This window comes from Solea solea, chromosome 21, assembly GCF_958295425.1.
Source record: "Solea solea chromosome 21, fSolSol10.1, whole genome shotgun sequence".
Taxonomy (NCBI): Eukaryota; Metazoa; Chordata; class Actinopteri; order Pleuronectiformes; family Soleidae; genus Solea; species Solea solea.
In genome coordinates this window covers 19016874-19043363 of record NC_081154.1, presented here as the reverse complement: position 1 = coordinate 19043363, position 26490 = coordinate 19016874, and the positions used below count along the sequence as shown (strand labels likewise).

Genomic DNA, 26490 nt, shown 5'->3' with positions numbered 1-26490 from the left:
TTGTTTGTTATTTGAAATGAAAGTAATTGCTGTATTGTAATGCTCTCACAAAACAAAAATAAAAAAAAAAAAAGAAAAAAGAAAATACTGTAGTCTTCTAGTGTGCTGATCCGAGTTGTGGATTAAGGGTTTTGTCGTTCATACAGCCCGAACTTTCCTGTTCCTAGAATCTAAAGGACCTTCGGTGTGAGTGGGAGTGTGAACATGGTGTGACCCCACCTATTGTCCTGTGGCAGCTAGGATTGACTCCAGCTCCTGCCGCAAGCCTCACATGGAGGATACAGCGGTAGAAAATGAGTCAAATTGTCGAGACACAGTAAACACAATCTCATTTGAAGGCAGCAGCATCATCAGCACCAGCACATGTGATTCCAAAGAGGAGTTACAGCTGCAATTTCTTTGCCAACTTTTAAAAATAAAAATCCACATTTATTTCACAAATGATTGTTTTTGTGATACATTTTGCACATTTTAGTTTATTGATCACTTCATAATTGTGTAAGGATACAAAAAAAAAGGCCCACGGATCCACAGGTACAGATTTACCTCGATCATGATTGTTTTCTCTTAAAATAAGACAAAGAGTAAGAACATGTCAGAGTGCATGAAGGCTGGATTCAAACGATATGACACAATTCAATATGTTAAAAAATAAAATTCTGCTCATAATTTATGTGAGTTTGTGTGAAACCCGGAACATTCGTACAGGTGGGTGTGTCCATTCAGAGATTTAAAACCGAGGTGACGGCGACGAAGCGGCAACTTCGTCCAGGAGAAAACAATCCTCTCTCCTTTAAAAACAAACTGAAAGCAGACAATAAATAGTCGAACTCTGAGCTTTGAAATGTTCTCTCAGAGTTTGTTTGGTTAAAAATCATCGGCTCCCCCTGGTGGTCGCAGTGGTCGTTGGCCCACGACAGTGTTTGAACCCTGACCTTCCCCCGGGGTGTAAAACCTCTGGTTCCCTGTATTACCCTGACATCAGTGTTCTCAGAACGGAGAATTCATTCCCAGCTTCGTCTCAAACTGAAGCTTCTGTCTCTTCTGGTAGCGAACTCGGACCCTGAGGGACAGAGAGGACAGAGCAGAGGTTAAATAATCCGTGAGAGATTAAAGATCCTCAATATCTCATTAATCCAGGTCTCTCAGGACATTTACATGACATGAGACAAAGTCAGTCAATCTCATAACTGGACAGGTTTGACACGCCAGCAGCGCCCTCGCTGTCCTTTCATCTGTTTGAAGGTTACCGTGGCAACAAGCATAATAGTAGATTCCACACTGGAACGTCTTGAAAATTGTGTTGAAAGAACACACCAGCATGTCCTTTATTGTGTCCTACATCGTTTCCTTTACTTTTCCTACATTATCTCGCCTTCATTGTGTCCTACATCAAGTTTCCTTCCTGTGTGTGTGTGTGTGTGTGTGTGTGTATGTGAGTGTATGTGAGTATGTTTGTGTGTGTGTGTGTATGTGAGTATGCAAGTATGTGAGTGTGTGTACGTGTATGTGTATGTGTATTTTTGTCTCTTTTCTGTTTTAACTCTCGCTGCCGTGTCTTCAGCTCGGTCACGTTGGCATTGTACCGTATCTCGTGCAGCTTCACCACCTCGTTCACCAGCACCACGAGCAGCGGGCTCAGGGAGACCAGCACCCAGGCGAGCAGCGGGATGTCCCCCAGCTTAAAGTTCAGAGAGCTGCTCCGGTCTTGCCACAGCTGGTAATCCACCGAGGCCTGGATAATCTGGCTGAGCAGACTGCAGACACACAGGTGTGAGAACAGTCGCTGTAACCACTGTTTTTAATTATGAACAAAATGAGATTTATTTAGTCTTTTGTTTTCATATTTTCCTCATCCTTTTTTTGTGGGAGTCAGTCACAGAAGGACTTGGGCTCCGTGTGATACTGACACGATTAAGTAACTCGATCCCAGTCGTGAAATTAAACTGCGACGGTTGTGGTGTTGACTTACACCACAGGGACAGTGAGACACCACCAGGTGTTGCTGAACGGACTCCTCCTCCACAGAGGCTGAGAGCGGTGGACGTAGCTGAGGGAGATCACGGCTGCAAAAACAACAAACACACACACACATCAGGTTTTCTTTCAGCTGTTTCTTTACCGCTTTGTAAATACGAGCGTCATTACAAAGAAAACATTCTAAACTGCAGCACATGAGAGTGAGAGGAAGGGGCGTAGGGTTCACCGAGAGGAGCCGCTCAAGAGATGCATTCAAAGACCCCTGTAAAAAAAACAAAACACAAATCTTTTAAACCCTTTTAACACCGAGCGTTACCGCTGACGAAAACGAAGGTTTGCACAAGCGCACTTTGCATCCCCGCAAATCCTGACGGTTTCTGAGGGCCGAAAACATGAGGTTATTACGGTAATTTCACTCCCAGTCCTTCAGGAGAGAGTGGAAGGAACACCTGTATATAGTTTCCATGTTTTTCTTAATTTTAAACTGTTCATACACTACTTTAACAAGCAGTAAATTGTAAATAACTGCCAGATACTGAAAGTTATTGTGGAACAACGGGCAAAAGCACTTAAAATAGGCAGGGTTAGGTGTTAAAGGGTTCATTTATCTTTTTGTATTTTGTATTTCCTTGCTTGTTTATGACATTTTGATGAATGTAAAGCATCATCAAGCTCCCTTTATAAAATCGCGATAAAATGAACTGAGGACATCTATGGGTTTACAAGAGTTTAATCCAAAACTTTTTAAATGAAATTTAAGACCAAACGTGAAAATATAACCCTTTTCATCTAAAATAACAATAATTTGCTTAGATCATTATGTACAAATGTGTTAGATGTGAGAGGAAAACACAAAAACATTATTATCAGTGTTCTAAGAACAATATCAAACGAAAAAAATCAAGATTAATAAACGCTCACAAGATCACCTTCAATATCCCATCTTCTTCTTCTTCTTCTACTTCAATGGTGAGTCGCTCACTCACGTTTATAGGTACATGATATAGGTGTGTAACTAAGGATTTAAATAATTGCCCCAGGTGCATTACAGTGCAGTACCTGTGTGTAAGACGAGGAATCCAGCCATGACCTTCTGAGTGAGCAGGAGGCCGTTTGACAGCTCGCTGAACCAAAGAGGAGCCTCGTCCGAAGAGCTGCAGCAGGACAGAAAAAACACGACGACCACTTTACTAATTCATCCATTTCGGGGAAACAACTTTACAGTGTTACAACACCACGTACAGGCCTGGCGTATGTACTACGGCGTTTTTTCTTTTCGTACCTGGCGGTGAAAATGTGTTGGCCGTCGATCGTAGCGTTGCCTTGGCTGCTTCGGAGGCAAACCTCCTGCAGCGTGAACCCGAACGCCACCAGGTAGGCGCACACCGTCAGCCCGAACTTTAGCAGGAAACAGCCCAGGAAGAAGTTCTGGGTCTGAAACGATGAAATATGCAGACAGACAGGCAGGCAGGCAGGCAGGCAGACAGGCAGACAGGCAGGCAGGCAGGCAGGCAGGCAGGCAGGCAGGCAGACAGACAGACAGACAGACAGACAGAGAGAGAGGGAGAGAGAGAGAGAGAGAGAGAGAAGTCAGTCAGTTTTTGTTGATATCCGATATATTAGGAGTAAAAATAACACTTTTTATACTTGTAGCAAATTTAAAGTTTTATAAATGTACTCAATATATAAACATAGAAAAATAATAGCTGTAGAGGGCTCTGGCATAGAAGTTAGCAGGGAGGTAGCAGCTAATTTAGCTACCGAAGGTTATAGATTTTAAAGCCCATATCTGCCGATACCGATATTGTGGATAAGAGATTCGGTAAATAACGGTGGAAATGTGATAGATATTATGTTTGCTATGATTTTCCAAAGTCTTTGAAAGTTGGAAATGAACACAAAAAGGTGTTTCTTTATATGTTATTATTAATATTTATTATTTGTCATGCTCCAAAACCACTCTCTTCTGACCGAGTACAAGTATGAAAACTTATATTTGAGAACTTGCTGACACCGAGTACTTACTAATACATCATGTTGGTTCTTTAGATGTTTTATTAATTGACTTTTCTCGTCATTGCTTATATTTCCAAACTGCTGACATCGCGACACTCGCAGCTACGTCACATGGTGTCGGGTGCCGCAGAATCGGAGAAGTTTTACGAATACAAATACGAGTACGCCGCACCAGACACATGATACTGGTATCATTGTCGGTACGTCCTCCATTTATTATGTATTATTAGAATTATTATTATTATATTGTGGCAAAAGTAAAATGGAGTACCAGTGTGTGTGTGTGTGTGTGTAAAACTGGGATTTTAAAACCTTTCTTGGAATGGCATCGAGGTTCTTCCCTGTGGCCACGCCCATGACTGAAAAGTCTGGCGGTTTCCCCAGAAGAGAGACACTGTCAACACAAACACACACCGTTATTCAGACTTTACAGTGTTTTCATTCCAGTGTGTGTGTGTGTGTGTGTGTGTGTGTGTGTTTACCTCAGCAGTGGGCAGCTGAAGCACGACAGCCAAAGGATGTCAGTGGTGTTCATCGGAGGAGGAAGCTGAGCCAGACAGGCTAAGAACTACAAGTAAAACATTATTTTTGTATTTTATAAAGCAGATGCCAGAAGAAAACAGTAGTAACAATAATCCACTTTGGTGTCTTGTGCAGTTTTTTAGTCTCTGACCTGGATGATGACCAGACTGAGCTGGCACTGCAGCAGGAAGAGGAAACATTTGCGGATGCCATATGTCGTGTGTCGAGCCTGAAACGCAAAAGAAGTGGTTAAAACCCCCGTTACGCGACGTCTTCAAACTTGGCCGAGTGTACGAAGTGTGCGACTCACCTGCTCTATGAGCTTGATGATGCTCACACTCTCTCCTTGGTGAAAGGTGACGGAGGAGCCCAGGCTGTTGAGCTGACCCGACAGCCTCAGTGGAGTCAGACCTTCAGCGTCGCTGCTAAACGCGCCTCCAGTGGCGTAGCCGAAAGTCTCCCACGAGCACTGAGACGGATACAGGGGATCCAGAGCGATGCTATGGACAACACCGTCAATATTAGCTGTCTATGGGAAAATACTTTCACATTTACCACACCGTTTGTTTGCTGTCAGGACAGAATTAGCCGCAACTTTGACACCCCCTAGTGCCTGTACCGTGACACATTAAGAGAAGCTTTTGGTAACTTTTAATCCTCCTCTTGTCCAGAGTGACCTCACCAAATTTGAAGTTGATGGCTATAAAGCTCTAGGAGAAGGAGCTCGTTCAAATAGTGCATCTGCAAAATCTCCAAAATTGGACCAAATTGGCAGTTTAATCAAAGATGGCTGCCTTCCAGTTTGGTTAAGGTGATAGGTCCAAGAGAGCAGTTGCTGGGGCTGTTTATGTTCAATGCTTAAGGGGCGCTGTGGAGCCATTTTGCCAAAAAGAATCAGACTGAAAATTTTGCTACTGTTTACGAGTGTGTCAAGTTTTGTGATCAGTCTACCAGCCACAACTTTGACGCGCCCTAATGCCTGCATCGTGTGACATTAAGTTGATAGCACTAATGCTATTCAAACACAACATGTGCAAAATCACCAAAATTGGCCCAAAATTGAAAAATGGCAGTTTGATCCAAAATAACATCACTGTACACGTTTCACAAACAGGACATGTGATCCTGACAGTATGTGATTGTACCTGATGTCGCTCTGAAGGAAGAGGCAGCTGTTGCGGAAATTGGCGGCGCTTCCCAGACAACAGGTCACCTCCCGGTTCTCCTGCATGATCTTCATCATCTCACACATGGCTGCGAAGAAAGAACTAGAGCATGAATTCAAAATAAAAAACGAAATATTGAGGTGGACACACAGAGAGCAGACTCACTGTCGGGGGTGCAGTCGGTGAAGAGCGGCACCAGTAGAGGCACATTATCAATGTTCTTCAGGTGAGGACGGACCTGGTGGATTCCACGAGGTAATTTGGCCTGAGGGAGGACAGGAGGACACAAACGGGATCTAAGTTTGAAGTGAAATACACAAATACAAATACTACTAAAAAAAGCATGGCTACCCTGTTGCAGTCCTCCAGGAAACTGGGGACGTCGCTGTCTGTGGGCTGAAAACTGGCCAGGTCAGAATGAGCTTCTTCTTCTGGCAGCAGAGGACCTTCAGCTTCATCACGAGAATCTGAGGAGAGATAATTACTTTAATGTTTCTGTGTTGGCAAAATTATACTCAATGTCCTACTTTAATGTCCTCTCTTTCATAAAATGTCCACACTTTTATAAAATGTCCTCTCTCTTACTGCTGCGTCCTCACAAAGACACACATACACATATATAGGACGACAGACAGACACATTTAAAGGCTCATGGCGGCGCTACCTTCGTGCAGTGACCCGTGACTGGGACTAGATGGCGCTCCGTCGCAATGTCCGTCTCCGTTTGGCGTCAGAGAGATGTGACAGTTCCAGCCCGTCTCTAAACCCATCTTCTCTGCAAAGACCTGCAGAGACACAATCAGAGATTCACCCACGGTGCCTCTGGTGGGCAGTGACGATACTGCAGGTGGAGACCAGGAGCTGTCATAAAAATTATCTTTTATTTTATTTTAGTTTTGTAATAAGAAACTTCCAATAACCATAAAATATATACATTTAATTTAAAAAATGTTTTTTAATTAAAGCTGTTGTACTTGTAGCTTTACACTATGACCAGACAACCACCAGGGGGCAGAATATCAGCTGTCACTGCAAGACACTGAGATTTTAAACTGATTTCAACTTTTTTTTTACAGTTTTTTTTTTACAATTTAAACAAACAGAAAATAACACGACTTTTTGTCAACACTGTAAAATGTTAAAACGTTATTTTTATCATTGCCTCGTAAAAGGCAGCAAGTAAACCCAGTTTAGGATGAAATTTGATCACTTTCCTAGATTTCTATTTTTAATAACATAACATTTTAATTATGTAATTATAATTTTTATCTGATTTTCTGCCCCCTGGTGGTTGATTCAGTCATAGTGTAAAAAGCCCAGGCCGCAAGTTAATCCTCAAATAACGTACTACACCTTTAATTTATATATATTTTTTTTACTTTAAAGGATTAAACCACAATAATACATTAAATGGAGGGGAAAAAAATGAAAAAAATATTCACATTTTATAAGTTTTAATTACTAAAAAAAACACTCAAAATAGTTATAATTATCATAATCATCACTTAATCGACGAAACCCGAGTTTTCCCGCGGGCTCACCTTGCTGCGGAGCTCGTCCTCCATGGAGAAGTAGACGAAGCGGATGCACGCCGTGACGAGGGCGTCGATGAGGCGGACCGTGTCGAGCCGCGCCTGGAACTGAGATGACACCATGCCCATGAAGATCTGACCGCTCAGGGCCTGGACGCAGTCCTCGCGCTCCACACCCTCACCGATACCCTCTGGAACAAAAAAAGGTCAGTAATTTTAAAAATGAAGCGGTTTAGTGATGCGACTTTGACCGTGCGCGTCGTACCGTCGGAGCTCCAGCTGTTCCTGTAGGAGTTGTGTTTGATCGGTGTGGTCGAGGGGAGCTCCACCCCAGAGAAGAGGCAGGGCCCCGGGGCCAACTCCACGCACTTCCCGTTCAGCTGCGTGGACAGAGACACCTGCATGGGTTTGTAGGCGAACGCCGAGCAGTAACCGGAGAGGCAGGCACGCTGGTAGAAGTCCAGAACTTTCTTTCTGCAAAAAAAACACGAATGAAAAGTTTTCATTACAGCCTTCATTAAGTCCTCAAGTGTATGTCCTTATATTATAATATTTTACTGCTTTTGTAAATATCTTGATTATTGATTCATTTAAATTATTACGTTGGGCCCACGGTTTTGTACGATCTCGTGTGTAAATCGAATATATCGATCGGAGCAACGTCACAATCTTGTGTCACATTTCAGTCTGGATCCTGTGAAGTGTGCACTGGTCGTCCGGATGTTGTCTTCTTCTCATGCAGCCGTAGTTTGCCCGTTTTTGAAGAATTAATATAATCATGATTTAATTAGATATCATTTCAAAGCCTTTTATCCAAGTCATTTCAGCTAATTCTTCATATTATTGAATTATTCTCATTATTATTTTGTGGATTAAAGAGAAGCGTGAAGAGGCCTCTTCTTATTACATGAAATATTGACATAAGTAATATTCACATTGAGGGAGGCAGAAGAACTATGATTCAGGACTTTGAACTGCAGAGGGCAGCATTTAGCCTCTCAGTGTGCAGCCTGATGGAATTTAATAGGAGAAGAAGGGAAACTGTCTCATTTCACTACAGTGTGGGAGGTCCGTCTCCTCCTGAGGGTGCACCCGACGGAGGAAACGAGGAGTCACCTCCTCCCTGGGTTGCACCTTCAGGAGGAGACGAGGAGTCGCCTCCTCCCTGGGCTGCACCCTCGGGAGGAGACGAGGAGTCGCCTCCTCCCTGGGCCCGCTGACCTGAAGCTGCAGATTTGGAGTGACACCGGTGTGGAAACGTTTTGCGTTCCCCGTGAGTTTTTGTCAACAAACGTTTGCAGCGTTGTTCGCAGGTTCAATGCTGTGACGGAGACGTGACAAGAGGAAAAGGAGGAGACGGCGTGTGAAACCGCACCTGTCTGAACCCGACAGAGGATAAATATCAGTGCCGTCCCAGAAGTCCGTGCAGGCCTCCAGGATGAGATCGGCCGAGCCGTGCGACAGCATCTGGATGTTATCTGCGGCACAGAGGTGAAGACGAGAGGTGTGAATATCAAACACACACACGCAGAGGACAGGAAGTGTGTGTGTGTGTGTGTATGTGGACTCACTGGAGGACGAGTCGCGTACGAACAGCGAGATGAGGTGGGACATGGGCGGCTGGCGTTTGGTGAAGTAGTGAAGGTGGCGGGAGGTGAACTCTTTGGGTTTCTCTCCGGACGGCAGCTGGTACAGAGCCAGGTGGTTCTCCTGTTTGAACAACTCCCTTGCACCGGGCGTGAAGCCTGACTCAGACACAAAAATGTTATTAACAACTTGTTGTAAAGGCCTTTAGCAACTTATCGGACGTCGTTTGGTCCATAAAATGTCAGAAAACTTGGCAAACAAACCAAAACGACTCAGTTTAATCAGGTTAATGATTTCCTTGTTGTTTAAGGAGCAAATAAACCAACAAAATATTCACATTTAAGAAGCTGGAAAAATCTGGGTATTATGATACGTCATGTAAACAAACATCTGTCGAGTAATGTGTCGAGTTACTGATGAGGTGTTTTGTCTATAAAAAGAAAATGACTTCCAAAATCCTCAAATCCGCTGCTTTCTGTTTTTTTTTTTTTTTCCTGTCCTGTAGGAAAGGAGGACATTGGGACAGGGACAGTAGACTAGAGGACGTGGGAATTTGTGACAGGTAACAGCAGGAAAACCAGGTGTCTAAAAGAGCCTAACTCACTAAACGGTGTCAAAATGGCTGCATTGACCTCCACAAAGTTGTGGCTACAGGGGACGCTGGTTTCCCTCTTCCTCACCTATGAGCCTGGAGAGTTCGCAGAGGCCCCAGGGAACATAGACGGGCAGCACGGAGCCGTGGCTCTCCTGCAGCGCCAGGTTGGAGAGGTGGTCGGCGAAGCGGCACAGCTGCTGCGTGATGCCCACGTTGCACAGGTTGAGCATGATGTTGAGGCCGAGCGGCTTGAGCGAGGGCAGGTGGCACTGCCACGAGAGGTCATCGAACTGGATGCTGGCCGGGTTCTGCTGGTCCTGCGACAGGCTCAGCATCTCCAGGTGGTAGTCACACACAAAGTCGTCGGCCTCGGCCTCCGGGCAGCCGAAGTCCTGCAGACGCAAGAATAAGTCAGTGCTGGTTCATCTGGGTTCTGATCCAGAGCATGAACTGTGAAAGCTTAATCTCATCGAGGTTTCCGTGGCAACCATTTGATCAGTGAGTCAAGGCAGGTCACATACAGTGGAATCACTGGAGGATTCAAAATGCAACAAAGGAGGAGAAGGAGAATGAAAATGAGGAGGAGGAGGAGAAGAAGAAAGAGGAGGAAAAGGGGGAGGAGGAAAAGAAGGAGAAAAAAGACATAACAGGTGAAAAAGGAGAATGAAAATAAGAAGAAAAGGGAGGAGGAAAAGCAGGGCATGTTATGACTAAAGACAAACACAGTTGCTGAATTATCTTCTCCCTCATCTAAAGTTCTTATTTTATCTTCATTTATTTTGAACAGTGGAGAAAATATGATTTGAATCATTTCACGCGACAGAAAAGACGAAACCACCTCTGCAGCTCAGTTATGACACTCCTGCACTTTAACACTCAGAGAATATGATTTTTGACATAAACTGGACTCGAAAAACCCCAGTAGATAAAAACCAGAACTGTTTTCCACCTTCAGTCGTGGATGAAACCTGCAGAACTACCGTTGTTGTTGTTGTTGTTTTACCTGCGTCTGGTCGTCGTCTCCTCCCTCCGTGTCGTGGCTGAAGCTGACGTTGGATCCAGAGTGGTGTTTGGTGCGAGTGTGTGGCGGTGGCGGCTGCTGCAGCGGTGGTTGCTGACAGGAGCGACGGTGCCGCAGCGTGTCCGATGAACACACGGTGTCGTGTGAGGTCTCGCTGGGCTCGGGCCCCTCCCCCTGTGGGACGGACGACTCTGCCGGCAGACAGAGGAGAGCCTGGACCTCCCCTGTCTGCACGGAACAAACACACAAGGTCAAGATGAAACAATGAGTTTGTTTCCTTAATCGTGCAAAACACACAAGTCACACACACACACACCTCGTCCCTGTCGTCCTCTATGTCCACCCGACAGTAGGAGTTGACGGACAGGTCGTCCCTGAGGTCGTCCTGGCTGTTGTGAGGCGGTTCCACTCGTCCGCTGAAGAACAGGACGGTCTCTGGACTGGGATTAGGCCACGAGAGGATTCCCTGTTTGTCCACACAACACAGCACCTACACTCACACACACACACACACACACACACAAGTTAAAAGTTAAAAACATGACCTCTGAGGTTCTGTTTTCATCAGTGTGGGTTGATTTTGTAAATTTGTCCTCCTCTTAGCCACCTCCTGTCTACAGTTTTTGATGAATCAATCGGAATTTTTGGTGATTTTGTAAGAAGAAGAAATCTGAGAATGTAACAAAATATTCAAAAGAATTCACATAATCCCATCTCCAAACATATCTTTGTCAAAACTCATCAGAATTGGATGAATTAGACACGTTTGACACCGCTGGACGCCTCTGGGTCTCGTCTGTGAGGACACTCTACAGGTTCACGTCCCCTCGTACGCCGTCACGCTTTCATGTAATGTCATACATACGTCACACATGTTCAGCAAACACAATAAAACTCACAGTGACAGATCCCAGCGTGTGTAAGAGGCTGGACGTGTAGCAGAGCGTCTGAGATTCTCCCTTCAGGACGCCGATCATGTGTCTCCACACGCAGCGCAGCATCTCCTGAGTAAACATGAGCAGACGCACACATACACAGAACACACACACGCGCGTTAGCAACAACAACAAATAAATGAAGAAAAGCAACAACTATTCAATCATAAAGAAAGAAAAGCATTGATCAGCTTTGTGATTCAGAACAAAATAAAGGAGAAAAACAGGGGGGACAAAGCGCATCTCTGTGACGTGAAGTGTGGCTCAAGCTGTGGCAGCAGTTTTGCGAGCGATCCAACGCACATCCACGCACTCTCTCATTATTTGTTTTCTCATTGTCAAGTTCAATTTTTAGAAACACTGTAGTCCCAATTTCCTCGCTTTTATATCTATAGCTAGGGTTTAAAATGAAGATTATAACATATTTAGAAGTTCTAACTCTGCCACACCAAACCCCATAGAGAAAATCAGTGATTTTAACATCATAACACACAGGAGTTGTTGATCCACTGTTGCCTCCATCACTAAATTAACATGTCTTATTTTATCACTGCGGCATTCTGAATCTGAAACAAGGATTCATTCCTTGTTTGATTTAACTCAGTGACACAAAGTGACCACACGAGGCAGCAGTAGACCATCAGCTCCTGTGTCCTTGCCTGCCAAAATCCCTGCTTTTCTCTATGGGGTTTGGTGTGGGAGAGTGAGTGTTTTTACTAATAATTACACCATCTAAGATTTCTCAAGAAAACGTTCACATCTTTATCTCACCGTTTTTCCAACAGGAAACTGAAGTTTTATAAACCACTCACTCTCCCACACCAAACCCCATAGGAAAAATCAGCAATTTTAACATCACAGCACACAGGAGTTGTTGATCCATTGCTTCCTCCATCAGTAAATTAAAATGTGTTATTTTGTCACTTCAGCATTCGAAGTGTTTTGTCCAGATTGACCTCAGTGACACAAAGTGACCACACGAGGCAGCAGTAGACGTTGATTTTCTCAATGGAGTTGGTGTGGGAGAGCGAGTGGTTTACAAACTTCAGTTTTCTGTCAGAAAAGTCTGTCTAACAGTGAGATATAGCCGTGAATATATTCTTGACTGAATTCACTGTAAATTTGTAATAGTATTCAATGATATTATTCGCCTCCTCTGGTCATCAACATCTGAACATAGTTAAGGGATTTTTTTCTCTGTTCTTGGACATCATGTCTGTCTTTAAAGGACACCAGGGTGGATGTGATTGGCTCACAGGCCTTGTTCAGCAGCGTCAAAGCCCCAAAAAAACACCCAGAGTACTTGCCTGTTTATCAGGGAATAAAGAAACAAACGGGGGGAGGGGGGGACGACGACAGGGAGCTCATGTCCAGTCATGCAGTCAGGCAGAGGTGGGAGGTCAGAGGGCAGATTGGTGTCAAAGTGTCTCTCAGGATCATCTCTGGAGCAAAAATCCACAGCCAGAGATGAAGCACTGACATTCTATTGTTTTTCCTCTGAACTTGTCGCAGTGACCATTCAGGGATTGTTCAGAAACATTGAGAGGTTATGGACACAGATCACAGAGAGACAAGTGTCAAAGAAAAAAACAAAAGTGGTGCGGAGAAAATAAATAAATAAATAAAAGAGAGATGATCTGATTTAGGACACGTCCATGAAGGACTGAGGGTGGGTGGAGGTTTGGACGTGGACAGGTAGTAACAGCCGTGGACTGAGCCGGAGTGGCATCGAGCGAGCGAGCGGAGACAGGTGGAGGATTCAGGGCGGAGCCAAGCAGGTGGAGGAGGTGCGGGGGGGAGGGGGGAAGAGCGAGGGGGAGGAGGTTTGAGGTGAGACAGCGAGAGGTTATACCTGCGAGGAAACCACTTCGGTGTAGCTGCTTAGAGTGTCCTCAGAGAACTTAGCAAGCTGGGGCGAGAGAAGAGGCTCTGTTAAAACACAGAGGGAGGCCTCTGTGTGTGTGTGTGTGTGTGTGTGTGTGTGTGAAACACTGCACAATCAAACATGTCGTCGTATATCATAAGGAAGTTTAACGTGACATAAAAGCGTAAATTTGATGAGCGTAGTGTAGCGAAATATACCGTGATGTGACAAAGTGTCATGTCTCACAACACTGTGTAATGTTGTGTAGCACAGGATAACGCAGTGTGACATACAGTAGTGTCGTAACATAATATATACATTTGTGTTCAACGCAGCGTGGCGTAACATGTCTTTACGAAATGTAACCTAAGGTAACAAATGTAAATGTTGTGCGTTAAGTTGTGTAGCATACATAATTTAGTGTAGTCGAACAGCACTAAGTTGTTTATTGTAAGACAACGTAACAAAATACACAAACGTTGTGTGAAGTTGTGAAGCATAAGGCAATTTTATATCATGTGATTTAAGGTAACAAATGAAGAAAACTAAACATTTTAAATTGTGTAGCGAAGCAAATTGTAGTAAGTATAACAAAGGGGTAAGTTGAGTGCTGTAGGATAACATAACATTAACATAAACAAATGTCGTTGTGTAGCATAGTATGACGAAAATAGTATGACGAAAATAGTATGACGAAAATAGTATGACTTAAACATAGATTTTGTCGTGTAGCAGTTTTGTAGTGTAGCAAGACGTAGCATAGTATGGCGTAGTGTAACGTAGCATAGTATGACATAGCATAGTATAACGTAGCGTAGTATAATGTAGCATAACGTAGCATAGTATGACGTAGCATAGTATGACGTAGCATAGTATGACGTAGTGTAGTATAATGCAGCATAGTATAACGTAGCATAATATGACGTCGCATAGTATGGCGTCGCATAGTATAACGTAGCAACAAGTTGTGTGTAACAAATGTAAAGTTGTAGCTTAACTTAGCACAACATAACGCAACATATCGTAGCATAACCTGAGCTAATGACACGTGGCGACTTTAGCTTTCTTGTACAAAAACAACAAACACTCTTACTACAGTGTAATGATTGTTAGTTTCAAATTTAAATGTAATCAATAGAAGTTATTTATGTATTTATTGCGTTTAATATTTAATAAATTAAAATGTAATCAAGTTTAAAGTTCATGTGTGTGTCGACCTACACAGGACAACACAACTATTCCGTCTGTTTCTTCTGTAAAGTGTTAATAAATTCATAATAATGTGTTCATCGCTCACCAGACCAGCTGGCGACACTCGGCTGAACTCGGCAAGAACTCGGGCTTCACCGAAGGCATTAACCAGCACCCACATGACGGGGAAGAGCAGTGGCAGGATGGGCAGAACCCCCATCAACTGCAAACAGGAAGTCACACACATTTCAAAATAAAACTTACAGGGATTAAAATACATTTCTTTGTAAATGTGAACTTGGTGAACTTGGTTTACCTGAAGTTGTAAGAAGTTGTAGCAGTTGGGCGTGAGGCTGGGTGCGTCGCAGACATAGCGCGTGGTGTTCACGATGAGGAACGCCACCTACAGGCGACGGAGAGTAAACGCACCATTGACAATTTATACACGTGAAAACAAAAAAAAAAAAGAAAATTCGTAATGATGTGCTCACCAGAACCACAGGACAGACGATCTTGGCGATGACCGACTGCACCGTGAACCTCTCGTTATCGAGAGCCGTGATTGGACGAGACAGCGCCAAATCCAAACTGTTCCTGTTCAAAGATAAATAAATGTATAAAAGATAAATACAGCATTTTATTTGCATGAATCTGGTTTATTTGCATTATTCAGGTTAACATACTGTATCTACATTCTGACAGGGAATCCCAACATGTGGGTCGGGGTCCACAGGCGGGTCGCAGGAAAAGATTTTGGGTCCCCAAACAAATAAGCAGGATCTTTCTTTATATTTACTTATTGTGTTTGTAAATAAAATGCATAAATAGACCTAATTTAGCTAAATACTGTTCTAAAGCTTGACTTAAAGTATTGTATTTCTTAATTTGTTTCGTCTCAACAAAGTGGACCCAAAAGGTCCGAGTTCCTCACCTGACCGAGTCCAGTACTGGGGTCCGGACCACTCTGAAGAGGCGGTGCTGCTGGGGGCTCTGAGGTCCTCTCTTCTCATTAGCCCGTGGGGAAGGGGGAGGGGAGAAGGGCGGGAACAAATCTCCTGGCTCCAACACGATGTGCTCGTCATCCTGAGGAGGGAAAGTTTTTTTTTAGGTTTATACTACATTTCATTCACTTCAGAACTGGAAAGTATTCACTGCGTTCCAGTTAAGAAGTCGGAAATGTAAACGTACCCCGGGCTAGCCACTGTTAGCATTGAACATAGTATGCATACAGGTTTCTGAGTTGGAAATCTGACTTTAAATTCCAAGTTATGCCTACAAATGGACCTCACCTTAAGCGCTTTGTCCAGGGACACATCGGCATGTAGACTAGCAGAGCTGGGAATCAAACCCTCGAGCTTCCAGTTAAAAGATGACAAGCTCTACCACTCAGCCACTGTCAGCACTTAGTTTCATGGCAAATTTTTCCAAGTCGGCAATCTGAGGTCTTGGGGCATTACTATGCAGGGAATGATGACTTAGCATCCCCAACTAATAATGAACATAGGAACAGTATAGATGGAAATGCTGACTCAGCATTCCCAAATAATAACTAAGAAACAGGACAACAATATCTGAAAATGCTGACTCAGCATTTCCAGCTAATAACTAAGAAACAGGACAACAATATCTGAAAATGCTGACTCAGCATTTCCAGCTAATAACTAAGAAACAGGACAACAATAGTTGGAAATGCTGACTCAGCATTCGCAGCTAATAACTAAGAAACAGGACAACAATAGTTGGAAATGCCGACTCAGCATTCACAACTAATAATGAAGAAAACAAGACAACAATATTTGTAAATACCTCGAAAATTCCGAGTTCCAACTATAAATGGAACACAACATTAGTTTTAAAAGAAAGAAAGTAAGTATCTAAAACTATACAGAACATATTTCTCACATGTATTCCATCATAAACTCACCTTGATTCCTCTGAGCGATGCAAACGCCTCTTGTCCAGGTCTCAGAGCGATGACATCTCCTTCCACCAGCAGACTCACAGGCAGATTCACCAGCTGAGAGTCGCGGTACGTCCAGTGAAGAGACCACGACGGAGACGTCGGCGTGTGCAGGTCGGGATAGAGCGACGCAGGCCACCGCAGGTCACCGACACATCCGGACAGATAATCTGGACCACAGGGACAGAGAGTGATCATGTGCTGAGTCAGCAGTCATAACTATACCGTCCGTTTCCATTATTAGTAATTGGGAATGCCGAGTCATTGTTTCTAACTATCCTGTTCATTTATGGTCCGTTTTCATTATTATTAGTTGGAAATGCTGAGTCAGCATTTTTAACTACACTGTCCATTTTCATTATAACTAGTTGGGAATGATGAGTCAGCATTTTTACATAACATTACATGTCATTTAGCAGATGCTTTTATCCATAGCGATTTACAAAGGAATTGAGTACAACCTGCCAGGGGTGGAGTTGAACTTGCGACCATGATGTCTTTTGCACACAGGGTACCGGTCTTAACCACTGAGCTACCCCCACCAGCATTTACTATTACACTGTGTGTTTTCATGGTTATAATTTTAAGATACTTTTGTTAGCATTTCAAAGTTCTTTTCTTAAAATGTCCATATTTGATGAGAATTAAATTGTTTAAATTTTTTCCATGGTATTTTGATTTGGTGTTGAATTCATACTATATGCTGTCTATATAATGTAAATACATATGTATATGTATATATATATATACATACACAAAAAAAAAATATATATATATATATATACGTAACCAAAGTCTTTCTCCTCGAGTGTGAGGACATTTACAGACAGAACAAAAACACATGTGACTGAGTTCACAAGAGTCAAACTGATACACTCACTCACACACAGCAGCCGTGACGTGGCGTTACACCTCAGCCTGTGTTTAAAGCTCAGCTGTGGTAAAAACAGAGAAGCTGACTGACTCACCGCTGAGCTTGGTGATGATGCTGTTGAGACGTCGCACCATCTCGCTGCTCTTCAGCCTCTCCTGACGTCCGACCAGCAGCAGGTTGAGGACAAAGAGCAGCAGCAGAGCGGCCGCGTTCACCAGCTCGATGCCAGAACTGTGGACACATGTGACACAAGTCCAGCAGAGTGTGAGAAGGTCCTCTGAGGTTCTTCAGGCTGCTGGTGGTGGCGATGATGCTTACCTGCCCTTTGGCTGGCTGCCATGGCAACACAAGAGTCCCAGCACCACCAGGAGAGTGAGGGCAGCTCCCGGCCAGTGGAGACACGAGTGACGGTTGCCATGGTAAAGGAAGCTGTTCACCCACCGCTCCTATGAACACATGATGAGACAGAAGACACAGATAATATGTCGTGTGTCATTGAAGGACGAGACACATGTAATGATGTTTGAGCTCCATGTCATCATGTCCACTATTTAATTACAGTCTGTGGTTTTTCATGTCCTTCTTATTCTTCTTTGTTGAGCTGGTTGTTTTCGTTTCTTTGAGTTTTCGTGGCTGCACAGTGGAGCACAGTGTTTTACACAAACTTCCAGCCTCAGAGAATTTGTGTGTCCAGTGGATAAATGTTATATATGAAGCTAACGTCCCGGATAAAGTCAGCAAACGTGTGTTCGTGTGTTTGCACCACTTCGCATCAGACTGCGGCCAGCGGTCACCGTATTTAGTCAGCGACCATATTTCACTGACGTACAAACACACACATTTTTAAGAAAAGAGAGCTCATAACTGACCATTCTGACACGTCCTGATTAAAAATATTTGTTCAGTACGTCCTCCATGACCGGAGCACAGACTCAGTCTGATACAGTCACATACAGCAGCAGTTTATGCAGCTCGCCGCTGGCGATCGGCGGTGCTGTCGCTAAGTGTTTTTAACTGATCGGCAGTTCGGCAGTGTTCGGCTTGATCCTTGTGTCGGACGTCTCTTCCTGTGACGCCACTCTCGCTGTTTTCCGCGCACGCTGCCATGTTGATATTGTCAGAGAACTAACAGAGTGAGCGCAGTAAAAAGGACAAATCAGAAACCCCCTGGAAGAAGTGGGTGTGTGTTTGTGTCCCATTTGCATATAAAGGGACCATGCACAAAACAGAGCGTTCTGAAAGGGGCGGTTTTGGCAGGGATATTGAACTGCTATGGTGCTTCATCCTTATGGTATTTTGACCAAAGCATGTCACAGACATGTTCATTACGACACCAGGGAACTATTTTAACTTGGAAAAAAAATAATATATAAAGGGGTATAATATAATATGTCCCCTTTAACGATCCTAAAAACGTGGGTTAATCTCCAACAACTACAGAAGTGTGGTGTAAAGTCACTAGTCACTAGTCACTCTACACAGTGTGTGTGTGTGTGTGTGTGTGTGTGTGTGTGTGTGTGTCGCGTAAGTCACCGCATAAAACAAGTCACCACAGTTTCACTCAGCCGTGCAGTGATGACTCCGCCCACGTTAAGTAGGTACTTTTTTGTAGTGAGATGCAACCTAATCGTGCCGTGTCGTGCCGTGTCGTGCCGTGCCGAGGCGAGGCGAGTAGAGTAGAGCCGGTGGAAATGGGCCATAATGGTCTAGGAGTTACGGTAATGAGGTAATGAGAAGAGTACACATGACCAGGGCTTGTTTCCTTGCATAGTCGGCTTTGTTTGGGCAGGTGTGAAAGCTCACGGGACCAAACAAGCCAACTCTGGTCCAACTGATATAACGTGGGTCTCGGGTTTCGCTTGCAAGGAAATCCTGGTGTGGTTCTCTGACAGTAGTGTGAAATGGAAACAGACCAAAGAGAGGAAGTGAGGACGGTCGCCTTCTTGTGATTAGGGTTTGAACACCAAAGTAAAAACAGAAAACCCAACACTGCATTCATATCAAATTCAAATCACTGATGCTAGCCTACAAAGTGCTCCACGGGTCTGCTCTCCCAAAGCCTCATGTTACTGCTCGACTGCTCCGTTCATCAAAGGATAGTCGTCTGGCGGAGCCAACGCCCCGCACAAGATGCTCCAGACTCTGTTCATGTGTGGTTCCACGCTGGTGGAAGGACACATGAACCCACAAAGCTTCAACAAGCTCTTGAAGACCCAGCTCTTCCAGGAGCATTTTCTGTCCTATAGCACTGACCTTTTACCCGCTCCCTCTGTACCATCTCCTTAGTGTGTGTGTGTGTGTGTGTGTGTGTATGCGTACCTGTGCAGAGGTGCGTCTGTGTGCTGCCCTCTGGTGTTGCTCCAGCAGAACGCTCAGCTGGTCCCGCAGCTTCACCAGAGCCTGAGCCGTCGTCAGGCCCAGAGTCACGATACTGTTCTCCTGCAACAACAACAACGACAATGAGGCATCTTATCGCTCTGTAAATCAAAATACATCCAGAAAGTTCATGTTATTTCTCATTTATTTATTCATTCATTTCCCACATACTGATTATGACGATCATTTGTGAGTTTCTTTGGTAAGATTTGGTAAGAGAGCAATAAACCAAGATTCACCATTTTTTAATATTCAAAATGATTAGAAATGACTAATTATTGTCCTGAGAAACTTGATAAACAGCACTTGACCAAGTGGAAAGGGAACTTGGCTTGTCAAATCCCCACCCGGCCAAAAGGGCTGGGGTACCCCTGAGCAAGGTACCCAGCCCCCATGGCTCCCCAGGGCGCTACTCAGTGTGGCAGCCCACTGCTCCTAATTCTAGGATGGGTCAAATGCAGAGGAATAATTTCCCTAAGGGGATTAATAAAATTGAAATTCTAAAAAACGCTGTTTTTAACAACCTGTTTCATGTATTTAATATGTAGCAGTAGATTTTAATTGAAAATATTAAGTCTGGACGATTAATAATCAATTATTAAAGTAATCGTTACCTATTTTGATATTTTTTTTTCTAATGATTTAAACAAGCTCTTTTTTTTCAGCTTTTAAATGTGAATATTTGAGTTTTTTAAGCCAGGTTTTTTTAATTAAATTCAGCAAATTTCAATGGCTGCTTATGGTTTGATTTAAAATATATTTACCTGACAGTAGAGTTGAAATGATTAATCGATTATTAATCGATAACTAAATTAATCGATTAATCGGTTTGAAGCTTTTTTCATGATTAAAACAAGATTTCTAATTGTTTAAAGGCGACATAGAATGCTTGTATCGCACATATATGTTAGTTATGGAGGTCTACTTACATATATTAACTTGTTTTCATGGTTAAAAACCTCTTAGTCGCTGCAAACGAGCCGATCAAAATATCTCCTCACTGACACTCTTGTCAGCCACGCTGTTTCAGACCAAAACCACACCCCCAGAACGTGGACTGTGTTGTGATTGGCCAGCCAACGAGAGCTTTCCCACTGTCCTGTGATTGGCCAGGTACCTGGAAGTTATGTAATTGGTAGGCCAGCTCTCAGACACACAGCTCCACCCCCTGGCACGGTGGATGCTCTGCATCTCAGCAGTAGTAACGAGAGTAGTTCTTCTTCTTCTGCGGTTGAATGAACGCAACCGGATGTGCCCGGACTAGTGCCCGCACCAGAAGGCGCTACAGCGGTGAGAGGAGTGGTGAGGTATACTGATGACAACATCAACAAACGGAAGTGCCGATCCGCTTCGCAGAGCCCAGGAAAACAATAAAACCCGATTTTCTCAGCAGTGGCTGAACTGTTGGTTCTGAAACTTTAGGGTTTCATAAACGAGGTAATGACGCAGATACACACACACACACAGCGTTAATTGGAGCTTCCGATCTATGTCGCCTTTAAGCTTCTTAAATGTGAATATTTTCTTTAAATCATTAAAAGTGAATCATTTTGGTTTGTGGACAAAAAAAAGACTTTGAGAACATCATCATTTCTATGTTTGACGAACATCGATCAACATTTTTTAAGGTTTGATGATATTTTATGGACCATACACCAGATTAATCGATTATGAAAATAATCGTTAGTTGCAGCTCTACCTGACAGACATTGGTCTATAATAAACATAGAATAACACTCGTTAATAAACTGTTGTAAAAGGAGGAAATGAATGACTTCCTCACACACACAAACACAGCAGATACGGAAGCCTTTTCTCATTCATGTTAATGGGAAAGTAACCTTTTCCCACACTCCCTGTTTCTGTGTGGGAAAAAAAAAAAAACACCCACTCATCCCACACAGCTGCACTAAAAATAATCCCTTCATTTCCCCGAGCAACAAAAAAACCCTGCAGCACAGACGTAAACACACAGAGAAACAGAGAGGAGAGAGGATTAACTGCTGAAGCAGAGCTGCAACTATCCATCCATCAATTCATTCATTATTAATCAATTACTTAATTAATCCTTAGCTATTTCATATAATTAAATGGACTTTTCAGCTTCTTAAATGTCAATATTTTGACAAAGAAATCATTAAACACTAAATAATCTTTAGTTTGGGAAAGAATGATCAATGATCAATGAATGAGCTGTAGTCACAAAAAGCTAAATGTGTGCATCATATAGTGAGTTAACTTTACTTTATGCACGTTATTTAAAACATACAGACGCAGAGATTTTGTTTGGGGACCAAAGAAAATATCCCACGACCCATCTGTGTGTCCCGAACCAGACTTTGCGAATCATTGCTTTAAAGTAGGGCTTCAATTAACATTACATGTAATTTAGCAGACACCTTTATCCAAAGCGACTTACAAGGGAATTGAGTACAACCTGCCAGGGGTGGAGTTGAACTTGCAACCATGAAGTCTTTTGCACACAGGGTACCGGTCTTAACCACTGAGCCACTCCACCCCCATCAAAAACTGATCAACATTTATTTAATTCATTTAATCTTTTATTTGACATTTTTTGGACCAAAATAATCCACAGATTTACTGAAAATAATCATTCGTTTTTAGCCCTGATCGTCACGAAAGCTAATTTATTGACTTAACTTTACTTTTGCATGTTAGTTAAAACATATAGACATAAATCTGAAGTAAAAGGTTAGCAAAAATTCTGTAAAATAATCTCTCACTACCAATCTGTGGGTCACGAACCAGATGTTGTGTTAATAGCTTCATATGTTCATAAATGGTTTAAAATTGGAATAATATCAGTATCGTTAGATGCTCAAGTTTTTGGTAGCGGTATCGGACACAAAAAAGTGGTATTGGGACAGCTGAGTCATGTTGTGGGCTGTTTATTTCTTCTTTTATGGGAGAATTATGTCTTTGAAATGACTCAGCACAAATGTGTCTTTACAGCTTCATACGTTCATAAATGGTCTAAAATGACTGTACCGGACTAATATCGGTATCGGTGATATCGTATCGAGACATCTCTGATTTTTTAGCTGAGTCATGTTGTGGGCTGTTTATTTTTCATTTGTGACACAGTTGATGCAAAAAAGCCACTAAATCTCCTGTTTGCACGACATGAATGTTTCTTTAAGAAGGGCGGGGCCTCGTCATTGTTCTGATTATATAACACACACACACACACACAGAACGTAGAGAAGGGGAAGGAACACTGCGATAAAAAGTCAACATTTGACTTGAGTTGTGAAACGCCGTCTCTCACAGGTCTGTTTAACTGAAGAGGTTTGACCTTTGACCTTTCGGAGCGCTGCGTGTGGATCCAGAACTCTGGGAAACAAGGCTGTGAATTTAGTTTCCCGACACTATAACACCTTTTCTTAAATTTTTACAGTGAAATATTATATTATGTATCATTAACTTCTGTTCTATTGATTTTTTTTTAAAAGAAAATTATTTTACGACATAGTACTATATCATATCGTGACTGATTCCTTTCTTTAAAAAAAATTATAAACTTAAAAGAAATTAAGTTTTTGGCAACATTTATCAAGTTTATGACGACATAAAATGCCTAATTTGTAAGAATTTTATTGATTAATTACTAAAAAATTATTGTTATTATTATCGGCCTAACTGATAAATTGGTCAACTTCTATGTCTTAAAATCAGATAAACGACCAGATAAAAACCCAAATTGGGGGTTAAGAAAAGGTATTAGAATTATAGATGATTTATTTGAAAATGGTAATTTTCTCTCGTATAGCAGATTTAAGGAAAGATTTCCTTTAGAGGGTGGAGGCCACTTTTGGAAATATTTACAAATTAGACACTGTATTAAGGAGGTTGTTCCCGCTGGTCAGGATAAGGGTCCAGTTGAGTGTTATTTGCAGCTACCTAAAATGCATCATAAAGCATCAAAATGGTATGAAATGTGTCCTTGGACAGGCAGTAATGGTTGTAGTAATCTCAAGCGGATATGGGAGAAGGATTTGTCTTGTACTCTGGATGAAAAAACATGGGAAGGGATTCTTTCCAACACTGAAAAATATGTAAGAGAAGCCAGAAGCAAATTTATTCAGTATAAAATAATTCACAGATATCATTTTACCCCATCAAGACTAAATAGAATGGGTTTGCTTAACAATGATCTTTGCTGGAAGTGTGGGGAAAAAAGTGGTACATTTGTACATGCATTATGGGAATGTTCTAAGATCTTCCCCCTGTGGGAAAATGTTTTACATTATATAGGCAAATGGCTGAATTGTGAACTTCCCAGATCGCCAAGACTATGTCTCCTAGGAGACCAAACAATGGTACCACACTTAAACAAACATATTTTTGGAATCTTAAAAACTGGCCTTATGAATTGTGCACGGACAATTTTAAGGTGTTGGAAGGAGCCTCAAGCTCCTACACTGAATATGTGGAGAACTCAGATGATGGAAACGGTTGCATGTAAGAAAATGTTGGCGAGATTAAACAGGGAAAATGATATGATAAACGAACAGTGGGACAGTTTTGGTAAATGTATATCGCGAGAGAACAGCTAAATCATGTATAGATATTCTTAATTGTTTTGTATTGATATGTTTTACATTAAGGCCATACACTTTGTCTGAATAATGGATCGCCCCTCACATCCAAATGTATATTATTTATTGAACTGCTTACCTACCTGCCTGTTTTATTCTTTTTGTTTGTTTTTCATTTCATGTCTGTTTTACTCGTTCATATGTATGGTTGTTTGTTTGTTTCATGTTCATACATAAAAAAAAGCCATATTGGTGACTTTTGGTCATTTTTAAAGGTAAAATTTATGTAAACAAAGCAGCAGCTCATTGAGTTAACACAGCCGATAATTGATGCCGATTTATTTTTCTAATAGTAACAAAATACAAACAGAAAATATATAAAAGTGTGTATTTTATTTCTGCCCTGCAGTAAAATTCATATACTGTATTTAAACAAAATCAATTTAAAAAAATGTAAATGTCCCATAAACCGTTGTTTATGGACAAATATTTATTGTTTCTCTGACTAAGACGAGGACAAAAATGTCCAATATTTCAAAAACTGACTCAAAATGAAGGACAGGAATAACTCAACAGAGACTAAATCTAACAAATGAACTCCCTTCCTCATCAGAATCCGCTCAGTAAACAACTCGTCCACCTCAGGGACGCTCAGGTGACCGAGCAACTAAACAAACCCTCACCTGCTTCTTATCCTGCGGCTCCATGGCAACCACAGCCTCTCCACATGCTCCGCCTCCTCCAGCAGACGACAACGACACCCCCCGTTGGACGCTCGCAGACGCTTCCCTGTCAGGACGGCGTGGAGAGAGGGGGAGGTAGGTGGAGAAGGCGGGAGGAGGAGGGTGAAGCCGTGATCTCCTCCACCTGCTGACGTCTGCTCTGCCAGTGTGACAGCAGAGAGGGGAGAAGCAGGGAACTCTGGGAAATATGAGGAGCGATCACCTGTGGACGAATAATAGACAACATTGTTAGTTTCAGACAAGTTAAATATTTTCTACTCACGGTTTTATCAAGACAAATGTAAGAATCTAAATCTAATTCACTACATTTTATCCAGCATTTTGGTCAGAAAGTGACTTTTTTAAAGATTTTAAATGGAAATGGACGGAGTCTTCCACCGGAAGGCTACCTCAATTTATTTTTTAAATAAAATTTACGGACAACTTATTTTACTAATGTTACAAAAATCATGACTTATGCAACTAAATTAAATTTCAAAACACACCATTAAATTGTCACAATTGTGACAAAAACTTGTCACAATTAGATTAAGAGATTTTTCTAATCCTGCAGGTATAAGTGGTCAAGAAGAAGATAGGTTAAACTGTGGTTAACAACTTTGAACTATGATTGTGAACTTTCGGACTGCGATTGCGAACTTTGGACTATGATTGAGAACTTTGGACTGTGATTGCGAACTTTGGACTGTGATTAAAAACTTCAGACTGTGACTGAGAACTTCAGACTGCGAAAATCGGACTGTGATTGAGAACTTTGGACTGGAATTGAGAACTTCAGAATATGATTAAGAACTTCGGACTGCGATTGAGAAAGAACTTTGGACTGTGGGGGCAGCAACGGACAATGGTTTGGAACATGTAGCTGCGATTGAGAACTTCGGACTATGATTGAGAAAAGAACTTCGTACTGTGGGGGCAGCATTGGATCTCTTGGTGTACAGCCTGCCATTATCAGTCAGTCATCATCTACCACTTTATCCTCCACCAGAGGGTCGCGGGGGGTGCTGTGCCAATCTCAGCGATGGGTTAGGGTTATAGGCGGGGTACACCCTGGACAGTTCGCCAGTCCATTGCAGGGCCACACACAGATAGAGACAAACAACCATTCACTCTCACACTCACTGTGAGAGTGAGAACCCGGAGAGAACCCACGCACACACAGGGAGAACATGCAAACTCCATGCAGAAAGGCCCTTGTTCCAACCGGGGCTTGAACCTGGGTCTTCTCGCTGCAAGGCGAGAGTGCCAACCACTACTCCACCGTGTGGCCCAGCCTGCCATCATTATTATTATTATTATTAGAAGATGAAGAATCGAGCAGGAAACTCAATAAATCACTAGGTCTGTATGCTGACTATCTTAACAGTATTTTCAGGTCACTTCTGTGAAAATTAACTTACAAGAGTTTACAAGTTTATTTCTGTTTTGTACGGACACGTTTGATCAGAACAATGGCTGTGTAAACAGATTCTGCTGTGTAATCTGTTTAACTGTGTGACTGAAAAACAACAGCTCACACACTCTCTGACCTCCACAGTCAGCAGTCTCCACTGGCAATGAGATGACAGC

General features: G+C 42.6%; 1 protein-coding gene across 5 annotated transcripts in view; it reads right to left on the bottom strand.

Annotated features, from left to right (window-relative positions):
- Positions 1-905: 905 nt before the first annotated feature.
- Positions 906-26490, bottom strand: part of tmem94 (transmembrane protein 94) — a 25959-nt gene continuing 374 nt past the window's right edge. For 2 of the 5 annotated variants that reach the window (XM_058620456.1, XM_058620457.1), the window contains exons 2-32: positions 24862-25123; positions 19563-19682; positions 17562-17689; positions 17338-17474; positions 16334-16539; positions 15341-15492; positions 14901-15003; positions 14726-14812; positions 14516-14632; positions 13207-13263; positions 11319-11423; positions 10736-10909; positions 10402-10647; positions 9484-9790; positions 8788-8961; positions 8592-8694; positions 7482-7690; positions 7226-7407; positions 6349-6469; positions 6036-6151; positions 5850-5949; positions 5664-5772; positions 4829-5018; positions 4670-4747; positions 4479-4564; positions 4309-4390; positions 3263-3414; positions 3040-3134; positions 1973-2066; positions 1587-1757; positions 906-1063 (exon numbers count right to left, since the gene is read on the bottom strand). In XM_058620456.1, coding sequence (XP_058476439.1) covers positions 991-1063; positions 1587-1757; positions 1973-2066; positions 3040-3134; positions 3263-3414; positions 4309-4390; positions 4479-4564; positions 4670-4747; positions 4829-5018; positions 5664-5772; positions 5850-5949; positions 6036-6151; positions 6349-6469; positions 7226-7407; positions 7482-7690; positions 8592-8694; positions 8788-8961; positions 9484-9790; positions 10402-10647; positions 10736-10909; positions 11319-11423; positions 13207-13263; positions 14516-14632; positions 14726-14812; positions 14901-15003; positions 15341-15492; positions 16334-16539; positions 17338-17474; positions 17562-17689; positions 19563-19682; positions 24862-24885 — 4098 coding nt within the window. In that variant the 5' untranslated portion in view covers positions 24886-25123 and the 3' untranslated portion in view covers positions 906-990. Of the gene's footprint in view, positions 1064-1586; positions 1758-1972; positions 2243-3039; positions 3135-3262; positions 3415-4308; positions 4391-4478; positions 4565-4669; positions 4748-4828; positions 5019-5663; positions 5773-5849; positions 5950-6035; positions 6152-6348; positions 6470-7225; positions 7408-7481; positions 7691-8591; positions 8695-8787; positions 8962-9483; positions 9791-10401; positions 10648-10735; positions 10910-11318; positions 11424-13206; positions 13264-14515; positions 14633-14725; positions 14813-14900; positions 15004-15340; positions 15493-16333; positions 16540-17337; positions 17475-17561; positions 17690-19562; positions 19683-24861; positions 25124-26490 lie in introns of those variants that run through there. The other 3 variants (XM_058620459.1, XR_009234166.1, XM_058620460.1) reach the window with 3 other exon arrangements.